At 45.2% G+C, this 19,790-nt stretch overlaps 1 protein-coding gene across 1 annotated transcript in view; it reads right to left on the reverse strand.

Moving 5' to 3' along the window:
* The window catches only part of LOC115198562 (cAMP-dependent protein kinase type I-beta regulatory subunit-like), a 98,696-nt gene extending 82,351 nt beyond the window's left edge, over positions 1 to 16,345 (reverse strand). The window contains exons 1-2 of the mRNA XM_029760626.1: positions 16,266 to 16,345; positions 15,935 to 15,992 (exon numbers count right to left, since the gene is read on the reverse strand). Of these exons, the coding sequence (XP_029616486.1) occupies positions 15,935 to 15,992; positions 16,266 to 16,345 (138 nt within the window). The remainder of the gene's footprint in view (positions 1 to 15,934; positions 15,993 to 16,265) is intronic.
* Positions 16,346 to 19,790: the final 3,445 nt, after the last annotated feature.

Genomic DNA, 19,790 nt, shown 5'->3' on the forward strand with positions numbered 1-19,790 from the left:
TATCTAGCAGGGAACCTCGATGACCACCTTTATAGCTGAGTAAATACTGTTATCTAGCAGGGAACCTCGATAACCACCTTTATAGCTGAGTAAATAATGTTATCTAGCAGGGAACCTAGATAACCACCTTTATAGCTGAGTAAATACTGTTATCTAGCAGGGAACCTCGATGACCACCTTTATAGCTGAGTAAATACTGTTATCTAGCAGGGAACCTCGATGACCAGCTTTATAGCTGAGTAAATACTGTTATCTAGCAGGGAACCTAGATGACCACCTTTATAGCTGAGTAAATACTGTTATCTAGCAGGGAACCTAGATAACCACCTTTATAGCTGAGTAAATACTGTTATCTAGCAGGGAACCTAGATGACCACCTTTATTGCTGAGTAAATACTGTTATCTAGCAGGGAACCTAGATGACCAGCTTTATAGCTGAGTAAATACTGTTATCTAGCAGGGAACCTAGATGACCACCTTTATAGCTGAGTAAATACTGTTATATAGTAGGGAACCTAGATAACCACCTTTATAGCTGAGTAAATACTGTTATCTAGCAGGGAACCTAGATGACCAGCTTTATAGCTGAGTAAATACTGTTATCTAGCAGGGAACCTCGATAACCACCTTTATAGCTGAGTAAATACTGTTATCTAGCAGGGAACCTTGATAACCACCTTTATAGCTGAGTAAAAACTGTTATCTAGCAGGGAACCTAGATAACCACCTTTATAGCTGAGTAAATACTGTTATCTAGCAGGGAACCTAGATAACCACCTTTATAGCTGAGTAAATACTGCTATCTAGCAGGGAACCTAGATAACCACCTTTATAGCTGAGTAAATACTGTTATCTAGCAGGGAACCTAGATAACCACCTTTATAGCTGAGTAAATACTGTTATCTAGCAGGGAACCTCGATGACCACCTTTATAGCTGAGTAAATACTGTTATCTAGCAGGGAACCTAGATAACCACCTTTATAGCTGAGTAAATACTGTTATCTAGCAGGGAACCTCGATAACCACCTTTATAGCTGAGTAAATACTGTTATCTAGCAGGGAACCTAGATAACCACCTTTATAGCTGAGTAAATACTGTTATCTAGCAGGGAACCTAGATAACCACCTTTATAGCTGAGTAAATACTGCTATCTAGCAGGGAACCTAGATAACCACCTTTATAGCTGAGTAAATACTGTTATCTAGCAGGGAACCTCGATGACCACCTTTATAGCTGAGTAAATACTGTTATCTAGCAGGGAACCTAGATGACCACCTTTATAGCTGAGTAAATACTGTTATCTAGCAGGGAACCTAGATGTCCACCTTTATAGCTGAGTAAATACTGTTATCTAGCAGGGAACCTAGATAACCACCTTTATAGCTGAGTAAATACTGTTATCTAGCAGGGAACCTAGATGACCACCTTTATAGCTGAGTAAATACTGTTATCTAGCGGGGAACCTAGATGGCCACCTTTATAGCTGAGTAAATACTGTTATCTAGCAGGGAACCTAGATGACCACCTTTATAGCTGAGTAAATACTGTTATCTAGCAGGGAACCTAGATGACCAGCTTTATAGCTGAGTAAATACTGTTATCTAGCGGGGAACCTAGATAACCACCTTTATAGCTGAGTAAATACTGTTATCTAGCAGGGAACCTCGATGACCACCTTTATAGCTGAGTAAATACTGTTATCTAGCAGGGAACCTCGATGACCACCTTTATAGCTGAGTAAATACTGTTATCTAGCAGGGAACCTAGATAACCACCTTTATAGCTGAGTAAATACTGTTATCTAGCAGGGAACCTAGATGACCACCTTTATAGCTGAGTAAATACTGTTATCTTGCAGGGAACCTAGATAACCACCTTTATAGCTGAGTAAATACTGTTATCTAGCAGGGAACCTAGATAACCACCTTTATAGCTGAGAAAATACTGTTATCTAGCAGGGAACCTAGATGACCAGCTTTATAGCTGAGTAAATACTGTTATCTAGCAGGGAACTAAGATAACCACCTTTATAGCTGAGTAAATACTGTTATCTAGCAGGGAACCTAGATGACCACCTTTATAGCTGAGTAAATACTGTTATCTAGCAGGGAACCTAGATAACCACCTTTATAGCTGAGTAAATACTGTTATCTAGCAGGGAACCTAGATGACCACCTTTATAGCTGAGTAAATACTGTTATCTTGCAGGGAACCTAGATAACCACCTTTATAGCTGAGTAAATACTGTTATCTAGCAGGGAACCTAGATAACCACCTTTATAGCTGAGAAAATACTGTTATCTAGCAGGGAACCTAGATGACCAGCTTTATAGCTGAGTAAATACTGTTATCTAGCAGGGAACTAAGATAACCACCTTTATAGCTGAGTAAATACTGTTATCTAGCAGGGAACCTAGATGACCACCTTTATAGCTGAGTAAATACTGTTATCTAGCAGGGAACCTAGATGACCACCTTTATAGCTGAGTAAATACTGTTATCTAACAGGGAACCAAGATAACCAGCTTTATAGCTGAGTAAATACTGTTATCTAGCAGGGAACCTAGATGACCACCTTTAAAGCTGAGTAAATACTGTTATCTAGCAGGGAACCTAGATAACCACCTTTATAGCTGAGTAAATATTATGGGAAGATGAGACCAGAGACATCTATTTGGAGAGTCTGAACAACTTTTAGAATGTTCAATATTGTTCTGATTCTAGAAATTCAGTTACATAGAATAGTTTAAATATTCCTCATGTAATGTTAACAGGGAGCTAACATGGCTGTATAGAATGTTGTAGTGTCATGTAAATGAAGAGCTAACATGGCTGTATAGAATGTTGTAGTGTCATGTAAATGAAGAGTTAACATGGCTGTATAGAATGTTGTAGTGTCATGTAAATGAAGAGCTAACATGGCTGTATAGAATGTTGTAGAGTCATGTAAATGAAGATCTAACATGGCTGTATAGAATGTTGTAGTGTCATGTAAATGAAGAGTTAACATGGCTGTATAGAATGTTGTAGAGTCATGTAAATGAAGATCTAACATGGCTGTATAGAATGTTGTAGTGTCATGTAAATGAAGATCTAACATGGCTGTATAGAATGTTGTAGTGTCATGTAAATGAAGAGTTAACATGGCTGTATAGAATGTTGTAGTGTCATGTAAATGAAGATCTAACATGGCTGTATAGAATGTTGTAGTGTCATGTAAATGAAGAGTTAACATGGATGTCATAGAATGTTGTAGTGTCATGTAAATGAAGATCTACATGGCTGTCATAGAATGTTGTAGAGTCATGTAAATGAAGATCTAACATGGCTGTCATAGAATGTTGTAGAGTCATGTAAATGAAGATCTAACATGGCTGTCATAGAATGTTGTAGTGTCATGTAAATGAAGAGTTAACATGGCTGTATAGAATGTTGTAGAGTCATGTAAATGAAGATCTAACATGGCTGACATAGAATGTTGTAGTGTCATGTAAATGAAGATCTAACATGGCTGTATAGAATGTTGTAGTGTCATGTAAATGAAGAGTTAACATGGCTGTCATAGAATGTTGTAGAGTCATGTAAATGAAGATCTAACATGGCTGTATAGAATGTTGTAGTGTCATGTAAATGAAGAGTTAACATGGCTGTATAGAATGTTGTAGTGTCATGTAAATGAAGAGCTAACATGGCTGTATAGAATGTTGTAGTGTCATGTAAATGAAGATCTAACATGGCTGTATAGAATGTTGTAGTGTCATGTAAATGACGATCTAACATGGCTGACATAGAATGTTGTAGTGTCATGTAAATGAAGATCTAACATGGCTGTATAGAATGTTGTAGAGCCATGTAAATGAAGATCTAACATGGCTGTATAGAATGTTGTAGTGTCATGTAAATGAAGATCTAACATGGCTGACATAGAATGTTGTAGTGTCATGTAAATGAAGAGCTAACATGGCTGTATAGAATGTTGTAGTGTCATGTAAATGAAGATCTAACATGGCTGTATAGAATGTTGTAGAGTCATGTAAATGAAGAGCTAACATGGCTGTATAGAATGTTGTAGAGTCATGTAAATGCATCATAATGCAGAAACCTCTTGGTCCAACTCTCTAAATACATGGCTCTGGAAAGAGGCTATCTATCAGGTAAGAGAGAGATCTACTGGGTAAATGCATGTTGGAAAATAAGAATGCCAATGGCTGAGATTAGGGTCGTCACTATCTGACCAAGCAAAGTCGTAAGCACCACCTTCTTCTATCCAACATTGGATACACAACCACCATGCTAACCTTATGCCAAAGGCTAACGTTAACCACCATGCTAACCTATGCCAAAGGCTAACGTAACCACCATGCTAACCTTATGCCAAAGGCTAACGTTAACCACCATGCTAACCTTATGCCAAAGGCTAACGTTAACCACCATGCTAACCTTATGCCTAAGGCTAACCTTAACCACCATGCTAACCTTATGCCTAAGGCTAACCTTAACCACCATGCTAACCTTATGCCTAAGGCTAACCTTAACCACCATGCTAACCTTATGCCTAAGGCTAACCTTACCACCATGCTAACCTTATGCCTAACCCTAACCTTACGATATAGCCTATTTTTACTTTGCAGCTTGGCCATCTAGTGGGAACCCAAGGGCCTGTCTGAATCAGGACCCCAATACACTCCCACCAGCTGCCCTCTCAGCTGCCTGTTTCCTGTCTCTTTTTTTTACTCAATGACATCTCCACCACAGTATCCATAATGCTCTTTCCATCGGGAAACTCCCATCACCCACCCACCCACCCACCACACAGACACCACACACACACACACACACACACACACACACACACACACACACACACACACACACACACACACACACACACGGAAAGATGCGCAGTATAAGTGCCAGTTGAGTTTAACACGTGAAGAAAGTTTTCCCACCACAAGAAACTGATTGAGCCACGTAGAGTTATACTGATAACACGTGTGCGCATGCAAACACACACACACACACACACACACACCCCTCGAGTATGGAGACTAACCAAAAGGCATTCAGCCATTTAAGCAGCCTCCTGGCTCACTCCCAGCCAAGTGAATTCTCTGTCAGTGCATTAGCCATCATGTAATCATACCCCAGCCTCATAGCAATTAGAAGCATTTCTACCAAAAATCTGAGGAAACCAAGTGTTCTCCTACCACTAATAGTTTACTTTAGCTCACCAGCTGACAGGCCCAGCACTGCCGCTCTCGACTCCTACACACAAAGACAGACAAACCAGTGGAGGCTCCCTAGAGGAGGAAGGGGAGGACCATCCTCCTCAGTGAATTTCATAAAAATACAAATGTTAAAACATTTAAAAAGTTATCCCTTTTACATGAAACTATACTAAATATATTCACGTCACCAAATCCTTGATTAAAACACACTGTTTTGCGATGAAGGTCTACAGTAGCCTCAACAGCACTCTGTAGGGTAACACCATGGTGTAGCCGGAGGACAGCTAGCTTCCGTCCTCCTCTTGGTACATTGACTTTAGTACAAAACCTTTAGTACAAAGCCTTCCATAGACTTACACAGTAAATATGACAACTTCCGGAGGACATTCTCCAACCTATCAGAGCTCTCGCAGCATGAACTGACATGTTGTCCACCCAATCAAAGGATGTAAGAATGAATCTAGTACTGAAAGCATAAGCTACAGCTAGCTAGCTAGCACTGCAGTGCATAAACAGTGGTGAGTAGTTAACTGAGAGAGAAAGGCAATAGTTGAACAGTTTTCGACAAATTAATTTATTCAAAAATGAAGGAGTGTCACGTCCTGACCAGTAAAGGGGTTCTATGTTCTTATAGTTTGGTCAGGACGTGGCAGGGGGTATTTGTTTTTTGTGTTCAGGGTGTGTTTGTGTATGTGTTTCATGTAGAGGGGGTATTTGGTTTATATGGTTCGGGGTGGTTGTGTATGTAGAGGGGTATTTGATTTATGTATTCCAGGGTTTTTGGGTTATTGTTCTATGTTAGTTTATTTCTATGTTCTGTCTAGGCGTTTGTATTTCTATGTTTTGGTAATGGGGATTGGGGCCTTCAATTGGAGCCAGCTGTCTATCGTTGCCTCTGATTGAAGGTCCTATATTTAGGAGTGTGTTTGTTTTGGGAATTGTGGGAGATTGTTTCTTGTTTAGCTGTGTGCCTGACGAGACTGTCTAGTTCGTTTGTTTTTGTATACGTTGTTTGTGTTTTCCTTCTTCACTAATAAAAAGAAGATGAGTATACATTTTCCCGCTGCGTTTTGGTCTACACCCTACGCCACCGTGACAAGGAGAAGCAAGAGAGAGAGAGAGATTTTGTCTTTTTTTTCAGTTTCACATACTTAGCTAGCAAATGCAGCTGGCTAGTTTAGCCTACTCAAACACCCGGCTCAGACAGAGGGATGCTATGTTAGCTAGCTGGCTATGACTATCCAACACAACACTAGAACTCTTAGCTATACAGCCTGTAACCTGGATGGTCCCTCTTCCAGTAAACTTTCATTCATAGGTTAGGTTGTAGCAACCTCATGATGGGTATAGGGAAAATTCTAGTATCATGTAGTAGCCTAAACCTATGGCTGTTACATTGAGCTGGGTGAACGAAATATGAATAACAATAGAAATAAGGCCATGCTCATAAAAAATGAATCGTTCTCCCTCATCATAAACGGCACTGACCGCCACTGAGCCACACACACACACACACACAGGCATACACATCTCATCATCCCAGACACCCTGAACCCACTCCAATTTGCATACCGCCCCAACAGATCCACAGATGACACAATCTCTATTGCACTCCACACTGCCCTTTCCCACCAGGACAAAAGGAACACCTACGTGAGAATGCTATTCATTGACTACAGCTCAGCGTTCAACACCATAGTACCCTCAAAGCTCATCACTAAGCTAAGGATCCTGGGACTAAACACCTCCCTCTGCAACTGGATCCTGGACTTCCAGACGGGCCGTGCCCATGTGGTGAGGGTAGGCAACAACACATCTGCCACGCTGACCCTAAACACGGGGGCCACTCAGGGGTGCGTGCTTAGTCCCCTTCACAAATGTATGTGTATTTTAACCCAATAATGGTTAAATTTAAGAAGTTTAAGCTGCCTATCAATCATTGACCAGTGGACAGACAGCCAGTGAAAAATGCGCTCTTGCAAAAGCTGCATAGTGCAGATCCCAGCCAATGGAATAACAGTTTGAGGGAGTTCCTCCCTTCTAAACTTTGCTGTGGTATTGTGTTCTGTACTGTCAACAACAAGTTTAATTTAAGAAGACCAGTGGGGCTTTTAATGCTCAATCTAATTCGTGCTGATTAGAAAATATATCCATAGCCCTAACAGACACATGCTCAAACTCGAGCACGTTTGATCGACTTAAACTGCTGAAAATGATCGAGATATCATAGTGTCACCAACAAAAACTTAAACAATAGGCCTATAGCAATTGTAGCATACGGCATACATTTTTCACATGCAAAAGCTATTTTCGCTAGTGCTCAAAGCATGCCATTCCATGAGAGCAGCACATCATTCTTTAAGATAAACAACAGAGTAGGCTAATAGGGCCATCGTTTTGGGGTCATGATCAATTTGGCTAATCTATGTTTCCATATATCCAAGTCCAATTCTTGAAGACCAAGGGGTATTCAATTAATTGGAATTATTGGAAATTTGACAAGATTTGTTTTAAATGTAAAGATATAGCCTAATCGTATTATTATCTGTAGTAGAAAGCGAAGTTAGAAGAAAACAACATAACCAACCCATGAAGTAAAATTTCACATCCATATATGGCCCGCTATGTAAACTTGAACATGGATTTATCCCGCAATAGATGTCGTTCAATTGGTAACATACATTTTTGTCTTCTTCTAATGCCTCTTAATGGGAAAGTAATCTAAACGTAACTGAAAGTAATCAGATTATGTTTACACACACGTGCGCCAATAAAACATACACTTACACACACACGTCCATGAGCATGCACACATACACACACAAACACACAAAGACACAGCTGTGGCTCATCTGTCGATATGTGAGATCAAATAGAATGTCAGTACTGTCTAACTGGTGTCCAACCTATTAACCTTCATCTCACCTGTATGAATGAAGACTATCCCATAATATTACCTAAATCTCACCTGTATGAATGAAGACTATCCCATAATATTACCTTCATCTCACCTGTATGAATGAAGACTATCCCATAATATTACCTTCATCTCACCTGTATGAATGAAAACTATCCCATAATATTAATCCACATCTCACCTGTATGAATGAAGACTATCCCATAATATTACCTACATCTCACCTGTATGAATGAAGACTATCCCATAATATTACCTACATCTCACCTGTATGAATGAAGACTATCCCATAATATTACCTACATCTAACCTGTATGAATGAAAACTATCCCATAATATTACCTACATCTCACCTGTATGAATGAAAACTATCCCATAATATTACCTACATCTCACCTGTATGAATGAAGACTATCCCATAATATTACCTACATCTCACCTGTATGAATGAAAACTATCCCATAATATTACCTACATCTCACCTGTATGAATGAAGACTATCCCATAATATTACCTTCATCTCAGCTGTATGAATGAAGACTATCCCATAATATTACCTTCATCTCACCTGTATGAATGAAGACTATCCCATAATATTAATCCACTTCTCACCTGTATGAATGAAGACTATCCCATAATATTACCTACATCTCACCTGTATGAATGAAGACTATCCCATAATATTACCTACATCTCGCCTGTATGAATGAAGGCTATCCCATAATATTACCTACATCTCACCTGTATGAATGAAGACTATCCCATAATATTACCTACATCTCACCTGTATGAATGAAGACTATCCCATAATATTACCTACATCTCACCTGTATGAATGAAGACTATCCCATAATATTAATCCACTGGTGTGTACGAGATAGCGACTTAGCAAGAGAAAGCGAGCGAGAGAGAATAGTGGCTAATGAAGGTTAAGGAAGTGAGAGCTTTTCCACACACACACACACACACACACACACACACACACACACACACACACACACACACACACACACACACACACACACACACTGATGCTATTACTATTAGCCTGGTGAGCCCATTGCACTCATGTGTCACTTCAAAGCATTCTCAGCTATTAATCAGGAACTATCCAGCCCTCCAAGCAAGCGAGGGCCCCAGCTAGCCGCACCGCGACGCAACGCTAACTACACCCCGTAACATCAACACAATGGGGCCATCATTATAGCCGTTAGGCTACTCCTCGGGCCTAGACAGCACACCTTTATCTAGGCATATACATTACACACTCACGGCCAATTCATTTGCCTGCCACGTCTGAGAATACAGGGGGTGGGTGGTGGGGAGGGTTTGTGTGTGTGTGTGTGTGTGTGTGTGCATGTGTGGCACCTGGCTCCTGTTGCTTAGTGGGCTCAGTGCCCTGCCTCAGAGCCTCTTTATTAAAGCACCTGTCAGCTAGCTATACAGCCTGTAACCTGACTGGTCCCTCCTCGTCTGTCAGCTAGCTATACAGCCTGTAACCTGACTGGTCCCTCCTCGCCTGTCAGCTAGCTATACAGCCTGTAACCTGGCTGGTCCCTCCTCGTCTGTCAGCTAGCTATACAGCCTGTAACCTGACTGGTCCCTCCTCGCCTGTCAGCTAGCTATACAGCCTGTAACCTGGCTGGTCCCTCCTCGTCTGTCAGCTAGCTATACAGCCTGTAACCTGGCTGGTCCCTCCTCGCCTGTCAGCTAGCTATACAGCCTGTAACCTGGCTGGTCCCTCCTCGTCTGTCAGCTAGCTATACAGCCTGTAACCTGACTGGTCCCTCCTCGCCTGTCAGCTAGCTATACAGCCTGTAACCTGGCTGGTCCCTCCTCGCCTGTCAGCTAGCTATACAGCCTGTAACATGGCTGGTCCCTCCTCGTCTGTCAGCTAGCTATACAGCCTGTAACCTGACTGGTCCCTCCTCGCCTGTCAGCTAGCTATACAGCTTGTAACCTGACTGGTCCCTCCTCGCCTGTCAGCTAGCTATACAGCCTGTAACCTGACTGGTCCCTCCTCGTCTGTCAGCTAGCTATACAGCCTGTAACCTGACTGGTCCCTCCTCGCCTGTCAGCTAGCTATACAGCCTGTAACCTGACTGGTCCCCTCCTCGCCTGTCAGCTAGCTATACAGCCTGTAACCTGGCTGGTCCCTCCTCGTCTGTCAGCTAGCTATACAGCCTGTACCCTGACTGGTCCCTCCTCGCCTGTCAGCTAGCTATACAGCCTGTAACCTGACTGGTTCCTCCTCGCCTGTCAGCTAGCTATACAGCCTGTAACCTGACTGGTCCCTCCTCGCCTGTCAGCTAGCTATACAGCCTGTAATCTGACTGGTCCCTCCTCGCCTGTCAGCTCGCTATACAGCCTGTAACCTGGCTGGTCCCTCCTCGCCTGTCAGCTCGCTATACAGCCTGTAACCTGGCTGGTCCCTCCTCGCCTGTCAGCTAGCTATACAGCCTGTAACCTGGCTGGTCCCTCCTCGTCTGTCAGCTAGCTATACAGCCTGTAACCTGGCTGGTCCCTCCTCGCCTGTCAGCTCGCTATACAGCCTGTAACCTGGCTGGTCCCTCCTCGCCTGTCAGCTCGCTATACAGCCTGTAACCTGGCTGGTCCCTCCTCGCCTGTCAGCTAGCTATACAGCCTGTAACCTGGCTGGTCCCTCCTCGTCTGTCAGCTAGCTATACAGCCTGTAACCTGGCTGGTCCCTCCTCGTCTGTCAGCTAGCTATACAGCCTGTAACCTGACTGGTCCCTCCTCGCCTGTCAGCTAGCTATACAGCCTGTAACCTGACTGGTCCCTCCTCGCCTGTCAGCTAGCTATACAGCCTGTAACCTGGCTGGTCCCTCCTCGTCTGTCAGCTAGCTATACAGCCTGTAACCTGGCTGGTCCCTCCTCGTCTGTCAGCTAGCTATACAGCCTGTAACCTGACTGGTCCCTCCTCGTCTGTCAGCTAGCTATACAGCCTGTAACCTGGCTGGTCCCTCCTCGTCTGTCAGCTAGCTATACAGCCTGTAACCTGACTGGTCCCTCCTCGCCTGTCAGCTAGCTATACAGCCTGTAACCTGACTGGTCCCTCCTCGCCTGTCAGCTAGCTATACAGCCTGTAACCTGACTGGTCCCTCCTCGTCTGTCAGCTAGCTATACAGCCTGTAACCTGACTGGTGCAGGCAACCCATTCTCACAGCCTGGCCCTCCTCACCTTGCAGCCACAGCGTATACAATCAATCCTAACTGCAAACACACACACAAACTAGACAGCTAGCTTCCCCCTCCCAGCCCACCGCTCAGATAGCACTAACTCCAGCAGCTCCATCCATTCAGCTGGATATCAGGCACCACACACACAAGCCACCCAGCCTAAGGGATTACCAGAGGGATAGCGTTGTCTCTTTAATATTAGATACATGTTATACAATGCTAATCCCTAATATAAACCGTTTTGTCCCTTTGTTTTGGCTGAAGTGATGTACGGCGCTTTGGTTTTGAATGAATTGGGGCAGGAGGGGGGTGAAGTTGGGGGTTTGGAGGGCTGGCTCCTAACTCACTGGTTCTCCTGGTGTTGGTCTGATAGCTAACAGTTTTCTAGTGAAAATCCAGGCAGACACCAGATAGTGATATAGTTTCCTTTGATAGTTCAACACTGAGGTTGAATGGAGGTCAGGCTACATGTATTAGACACTCTGCCCCTCCCCCACTCTCTAGTAGACTGTCAGTCTGCTGAACAAGCCCCTCCCCCACTCTCTAGTAGACTGTCAGTCTGCTGAACAGGCCCCTCCCCCACTCTCCAGTAGACTGTCAGTCTGCTGAACAAGCCCCTCCCCCACTCTCTAGTAGACTGTCAGTCTGCTGAACAAGCCCCTCCCCCACTCTCCAGTAGACTGTCAGTCTGCTGAACAAGCCCCTCCCCCACTCTCTAGTAGACTGTCAGTCTGCTGAACAAGCCCCTCCCCCACTCTCTAGTAGACTGTCAGTCTGCTGAACAAGCCCCTCCCCCACTCTCCAGTAGACTGTCAGCCTGCTGAACAAGCCCCTCCCCCACTCTCCAGTAGACTGTCAGTCTGCTGAACAAGCCCCTCCCCCACTCTCCAGTAGACTGTCAGCCTGCTGAACAAGCCCCTCCCTCTCTCTCTAGTAGACTGTCAGCCTGCTGAACAAGACACTCCCCCACTCTCTAGTAGACTGTCAGTCTGCTGAACAAGCCCCTCCCACACTCTCCAGTAGACTGTCAGCCTGCTGAACAAGCCCCTCCCCCACTCTCCAGTAGACTGTCAGCCTGCTGAACAAGCCCCTCCCCCACTCTCCAGTAGACTGTCAGCCTGCTGAACAAGCCCCTCCCCCACTCTCCAGTAGACTGTCAGTCTGCTGAACAAGCCCCTCCCACACTCTCCAGTAGACTGTCAGTCTGCTGAACAAGCCCCTCCCCCACTCTCCAGTAGACTGTCAGTCTGCTGAACAAGCCCCTCCCCCACTCTCCAGTAGACTGTCAGTCTGCTGAACAAGCCCCTCCCCCACTCTCCAGTAGACTGTCAGCCTGCTGAACAAGCCCCTCCCCCACTCTCCAGTAGACTGTCAGCCTGCTGAACAAGCCCCTCCCCCACTCTCCAGTAGACTGTCAGTCTGCTGAACAAGCCCCTCCCACACTCTCCAGTAGACTGTCAGTCTGCTGAACAAGCCCCTCCCCCACTCTCCATATGCTGACCTCTCTCTCTCAATTGGCATGGGAAATATATATTTACATTGCCAAAGCAAGTGAACTAGAAAATCAACAAAAGTGAAATAAACAATGAGAAATGAACAGTAAACATTACACTGACAAAAGTTTCAACAGAATAAAGACATTTCAAATGTTATATTATGGCTATGTACAGTGTTGTAAGAATGTGCAAATAGTTCAAATACAAAATGGGAAATAAATAAACAAAATATGGCTTGTATTTGCAATGGTGTTTGTTCTTCACTGGTTGCCCTTTTCTTGTGACAACAGGTCACAAATCTTTCTGCTGTGATGGCATCAAAATTGGATTTGTTTACTAGTTCTTTGTGGGTCATTGTGATCTGAGGGAAATCTGTGTCTCTAATATGGTCATACATTTGGCAGGAGACTAGGAAGTGCATCTCAGTTTCCACCTCATTTGTGGGCAGTGTGCGGCCTCTCTCAATAGCACGGCTATGCTCACTGAGTCTGTACATAGTCAAAGCTTTCCTTCATTTTGGGTCAGTCACAGTGGTCAGGTGAGTGGACCCCAGACATCACAAACATCAAGGGAAATGGGTTCTAGAACGTATTCAAGTATTTTTTGCCAGATACTTATTGGGATGTCAAATTGTATGTTCCTTTTGATGGCGTAGAAGGTCCTTCATGACTTGTCTCTCAGATGGCTCACAGCTCTGTGGAAGTTACCTGTGGTGCTGATGTTTAGGCTGAGCTAGGTATAGTTTTTGGAGTGCGTTGGGCAATGGTGCCTCTTTCTTTCTTTCTCTCCTCCCTCCCTCCCTCCCTCCCTCTTTCTCTCTCTCTCTCCCCCTTTCTCTCTCTCCCCTTTCTCTCTCTCTCCCTTTCTTTCCCTATCGCTCTCTCTGTCTCTTTCTCTCCCTTTCTCTCTCCCTCCCTTTCTTTCCCTATCGCTCTCTCTGTCTCTTTCTCTCCCTTTCTCTCTCCCGCCCTCTCGCTCTCTCTTTTTTTCCCTCCCTCTCTCTCTCTATCGTATAATCTAAAAATCCAGAAGAAAAAAGGCTTGTTATAAAATAGATGAGTTTCTATAATTAGATGTAAAGTAACTAGGCTGGTCTCTGTGTGGCTGTTTGGCCACACACACACATATGCATGTGTGAATGCACAGACACACTCATGCTGACATACACACACACCCCTCCCCCTGCAAGGTCAGTTCATCGCGTCAGCGTCCGCGTCCGCACGTGGCGTGCAGTGCAGAGCAGACAAGCACACATCTGTTGCTTGAGGACACAGTCATTTGTCCCACATCCAGTATGCAGTATGCATGTCAGAGCAGAGAGAGGAGAGGAAGCAGTGTAACCTAGTGGACAGAGACGGCAGGAGGGAACGGAGGAGGGAGGGTGGAACGGAGCGGAACAGAAGGAGGAACAGAGAAGGGGAACAGAGGGAGGAACAGAGAAGGGGAACAGAGGGAGGAACAGAGAAGGGGAACAGAGGGAGGAACAGAGAAGGGGAACAGGGGGGGGAACAGAAAAGGGGGGCAGAAGGGAGGAACAGAAAGGGGAACAGAGGGAGGAACAGAGAAGGGGAACAGAGGGAGGAACAGAGAAGGGGAACAGAGGGAGGAACAGAGAAGGGGAACAGAGGGAGGAACAGAGAAGGGGAACAGAGGGAGGAACAGAGAAGGGGAACAGAGGGAGGAACAGAGAAGGGGAACAGAGGGAGGAACAGAGAGGAGGAACAGAGGGAGGAACAGAGAAGGGGAACAGAGGGAGGAACAGAGAAGGGGAACAGAGGGAGGAATAGAAAAGGGGAACAGAGGGAGGAACAGAGAAGGGAGGCAGAGGGAGGAACAGAGAAGGGGAACAGAGGGAGGAACAGAGAAGGGGAACAGAGGGAGGAACAGTAAAGAGGATACACCAGAATAGAGGAGAGGAGGGAAAGAATGACTACAAAACAAAATGAGACTAAGGAGTCGCTACAGAGAGGAAACACACAGACATTAACGAGTGACTAGTGTAAAACAACTTAACAAGGGATTCACAAAAAAACATGATAAGAGCGGGGGAAGACTAATCAACGTCAGAGAGGGAAAAGAGGTGCGGGGAAAGGCACTTCAGATGCACATAGAGCAACAAGTCCCCGTCGTATTGTGAGGCAGGCAGCTGGTTGGAGGGTCCCCCGAGACTTATTAAAATGGAATTCCTGTTGCTAATCTTTGTTTTCTCACAAAAGGGATGACACGTCCCAGAGAGGCATGCTGCATGTATATTTAATGGCAGAAAACTCGGCATATATTTAGCAGCAGAGGTGGCGTAGCGTCTCATTGTTTAGGTGGCTTGCGTGTCACCACCATGGCGCCGCCCGCTGCTTCACTGACAGTCACTAAATCGCAGCCCATTATTTGGGTTTATCTGCATTCAGCTAACATCAACACCCCCTCCTCTGGGGGTGTGCCCATGACATAGACTGACCAGGTGAAAGCTAGGATCCCTTATTGATGTCACCTGTTAAATCCACTTCAATCAGTGTAGATGAAGGGGAGGAGACAGGTTAATGTAGGATTTACAAGCCTTGAGACAATTGAGACATGGATTGTGTTTGTGTGCTACTAATGTTTTGTCCACTCAGTGTATGTACAGGTTGACGGACACGCATCTGAAGCATGTCATCTAGGAGAGGAATAACACTAAAGTACAGGAACAACAGTCATATTGTATTACTATCTATATTACTGATAGTACAGCCTTCACTCAGTAGGCTAGAAATAACACCCACATTCAACCTCTTCATCACACTGGAAGCATTGGAGCTCAATCCCCTGGGGTCTACAGGGGCCCTCTGGGGCCACTAAAGACAGAGCCAGTAGGGAGGGACAGTCTGGGCTGTTATGAGGGGAACAATGCACCTGTCTGGGGTGGAAGGTTTAACCACACACGCACCCCAGCCCAGCGTCTCAACTCTCGCCCGTTTCGCCTGCTGCCCTCGCCCAGTGTGTGTGTATATGTTATTTTCGCTGAAAGATTACAATAATAAAATTGAAATTAAATTAAAAACAAGTAATCTGGATTTTCTGCATGAGCCGTTAATAATATCTAACAGCTGTCACATGCAATACAGCCACACCGAGGTGGGCCTGAGGCTGTCTGATGAGAAGCAGGCTGATACTACGGAGGGAGAGGGGAAAGGAGAAGAGAGGAGAGCAGAGGAGAGGAAAGGAGAGGTGAGGCGTGGAGAGAGAGAGAGAGAGAGAGAGAGAGAGAGATACATCGTTACAATACTGTTTATAGACATAATATGACATTTGTAATGTCTTTATTCTTTTGGAACTTCTGAGTGTTATGTTTACTGTTAATCTTTATTGTTTATTTCACTTTTGAAATCCAAGCCCCTGAAACCTGATACAGGAAGGTATTACCCAGCATGCCGCTCTCTCTCACCCATGAGTCTCCTTTGTGTTGGTCTTGTGGTGCCGCCCCGTGCTGCAGGGCCAGGGTTCCACCATGGCACCAGGCCACATGGTGTGGAGGGGGGAAGGGAAGGGCGGCTGGCGGACTGTTTGAAGAGCCCCGTCTCTGTGACCACACTGACTCTCCAGCCAGAAGTGGCTGTTGCGAAGCCAAGCACCAGCTAGCTACTCCGGACACAGACTGCTCCACACACACAAACATCCCCCTTACCTTCAAGGAATGGGATGTGAGCAAACGAGCTCCACTGCATTTAGTATCTACAGAGAAATCGGATCAAATCAGTCCTGTATTACTAATGAATACTTGATTGGATGATTGTCTCATTCTTTTGATGTTGGCTATTACAATAATACCAATTATTACTGTAATGACATCTGTTATTACTGTAATGACATATTTTATTACTGTAATTAAATATGTTATTACTGTAATGACATTGTTATTACTGTATTGACATGTGTTATTACTGTAATTAAATATGTTATTACTGTAGTGACATCTGATATTACAGTAATGACATATGTTATTACAGTAATGACATCTGTCTGTTTGAATGGTCCATGTGTCAATAACAGGGATGCCCTCCACCCCCCTCTTCAGTTCACCCTATGACTGAGTTGCAGACAGACACTGAATCTGGATAGTGACCCCATAGCTCAGGTTAAGGACAGATAGTGAATCTGGATAATGACCTCATAGCTCAGGTTAAGGACAGATACTGAATCTGGATAGTGACCTCATAGCTCAGGTTAAGGACAGACACTGAATCTGGATAATGACCTCATAGCTCAGGTTAAGGACAGACACTGAATCTGGATAGTGACCTCATAGCTCAGGTTAAGGACAGATACTGAATCTGGATAGTGACCCCATAGCTCAGGTTAAGGACAGATACTGAATCTGGATAGTGACCTCATAGCTCAGGTTAATGACAGACACTGAATCTGGATAATGACCTCATAGCTCAGGTTAATGACAGATACTGAATCTGGATAGTGACCCCATAGCTCAGGTTAAGGACAGACACTGAATCTGGATAGTGACCTCATAGCTCAGGTTAAGGACAGACACTGAATGTGGATAGTGACCTCATAGCTCAGGTTAAGGACAGATACTGAATCTGGATAGTGACCTCATAGCTCAGGTTAAGGACAGATACTGAATCTGGATAGTGACCTCATAGCTCAGGTTAAGGACAGATACTGAATCTGGATAGTGACCTCATAGTTCAGGTTAAGGACAGATACTGAATCTGGATAGTGACCCCATAGCTCAGGTTAAGGACAGACACTGAATCTGGATAGTGACCTCATAGCTCAGGTTAAGGACAGATACTGAATCTGGATAGTGACCCCATAGCTCAGGTTAAGGACAGATACTGAATCTGGATAGTGACCTCATAGCTCAGGTTAAGGACAGACACTGAATCTGGATAATGACCTCATAGTTCAGGTTAAGGACAGATACTGAATCTGGATAATGACCTCATAGCTCAGGTTAAGGACAGATACTGAATCTGGATAATGACCTCATAGCTCTGGTTAAGGACAGATACTGAATCTGGATAATGACCTCATAGCTCAGGTTAAGGACAGATACTGAATCTGGATAATAACCTCATAGCTCAGGTTAAGGACAGACACTGAATCTGGATAATAACCTCATAGCTCAGGTTAAGGGCAGACGAGAGCGTAGACCGCCACTACCCCTACCATCAAGACTTGACCGACTGGGTGTAGCGGGCAGGGCAGTGTGGGCTGATTTCCAGGGGGGCAGTGTAGACTGATTTCCTGGGGGGCAGTGTAGACTGATTTCCAGGGGGGCAGTGTAGACTGATTCCATGGGGGCAGTGTAGACTGAATTCCATGGGGGCAGTGTAGACTGAATTCCATGGGGGCAGTGTAGACTGAATTCCATGGGGGCAGTGTAGACTGAATTCCATGGGGGCAGTGTAGACTGAATTCCATGGGGGCAGTGTAGACTGATTTCCAGGGGGGCAGTGTAGACTGAATTCCAGGGGGGCAGTGTAGACTGAATTCCATGGGGGCAGTGTAGTCTGATTTCCTGGGGAGCAGTGTAGACTGATTTTCCAGGGGGAGTAACGTTAGCAAGCAGGCTGCAGGGGGACAGCTGGTGGCAGCAGCTGGTCGATCCCTCCCCACCAGGTGTGTGTTTCAGCCAGGTGTAGGGTGCCACCATGCCAGGTGATCGCCAGCTATCTAACGAGACACCTTATGACATCATGTCTGCTCTGTGACGGTCATGTCATCTCACGACAATCCACACAAACAAGCCCAGCGACTCTGGAAGGCTGGAGGCTTGGAGGCCAACACGCTTTTCCAGAGGCCCAGAGAGGGTGGAGAACACGAGGCATAAGTACAAAGAGCCGTGGCCAAATGCAACTTGGCATAAGACCCACGTTCTGTCACTATACTCCCACCACAGCGGCTCCCTGAATCAAGTTGCTTTTTAATGTCATATTTTGTGGGCTATTTAAGATGTCATTTTTTGTTCGCTCAGACTTCAAAGGTAGGTCTCAGAGCTTTATTATTTTCCCTTCGCCAAATCCCAAAACTGCTTGTGATTTTGAGAGTTGGCACCAAATAATTACAGTGGAGGCACTGCAGCCACTGCCCCGCCCCTCCTCCCCCCCACCAGCCCCCCAGGCCATTGGGATATTCCAGCAATGAGGCATTCAATAAAACCCATTGTAAAGTGATTTATTCCTCTTTGGAAGGAAAAATACAAGGGGGCTGAAGCCAGACAGAAGTGCTAACCTTTGAAGAGGCGATCTGCTCGGATATCCAGCCAGCCAGGACATTAAAAGCCAGGGGACTGACAGGGACATCCTAGCAGAAAACAATAAAGAGGGAGGAGAGGGTGCTTTTATCTTTAACAACACGCAGTAAAACACACAAAGTTGGTCCTCTGCAACAATGGCCCCGGGGCAGAGGAGACTGGCTGAAACAGAAGTGTCAGGAAAGACCACTCACTGGCTTCCAGACACAAGGCTCTTCCTGGTCAGAATGAGACCACTGCCTTCACAGATACAAGGCTCTTCCTGGTCAGAATGAGACCACTGCCTTCCCAGACACAAGGCTCTTCCTGGTCAGAATGAGACCACTGCCTTCACAGACACAAGGCTCTTCCTGGTCAGAATGAGACCACTGCCTTCACAGACACAAGGCTCTTCCTGGTCAGAATGAGACCACTGCCTTCCCAGACACAAGGCTCTTCCTGGTCAGAATGAGACCACTGCCTTCCCAGACACAAGGCTCTTCCTGGTCAGAATGAGACCACTGCCTTCCCAGACACAAGGCTCTTCCTGGTCAGAATGAGACCACTGGCTTCCCAGACACGAGGCTCTTCCTCATCTGAATGAGACCACTGGCTTCCCAGACACAAGGCTCTTCCTCATCTGAATGAGACCACTGGCTTCCCAGACACAAGGCTCTTCCTCATCTGAATGAGACCACTGGCTTCCCAGACACAAGG

This window comes from Salmo trutta, chromosome 1, assembly GCF_901001165.1.
Source record: "Salmo trutta chromosome 1, fSalTru1.1, whole genome shotgun sequence".
NCBI lineage: Eukaryota > Metazoa > Chordata > Actinopteri > Salmoniformes > Salmonidae > Salmo > Salmo trutta.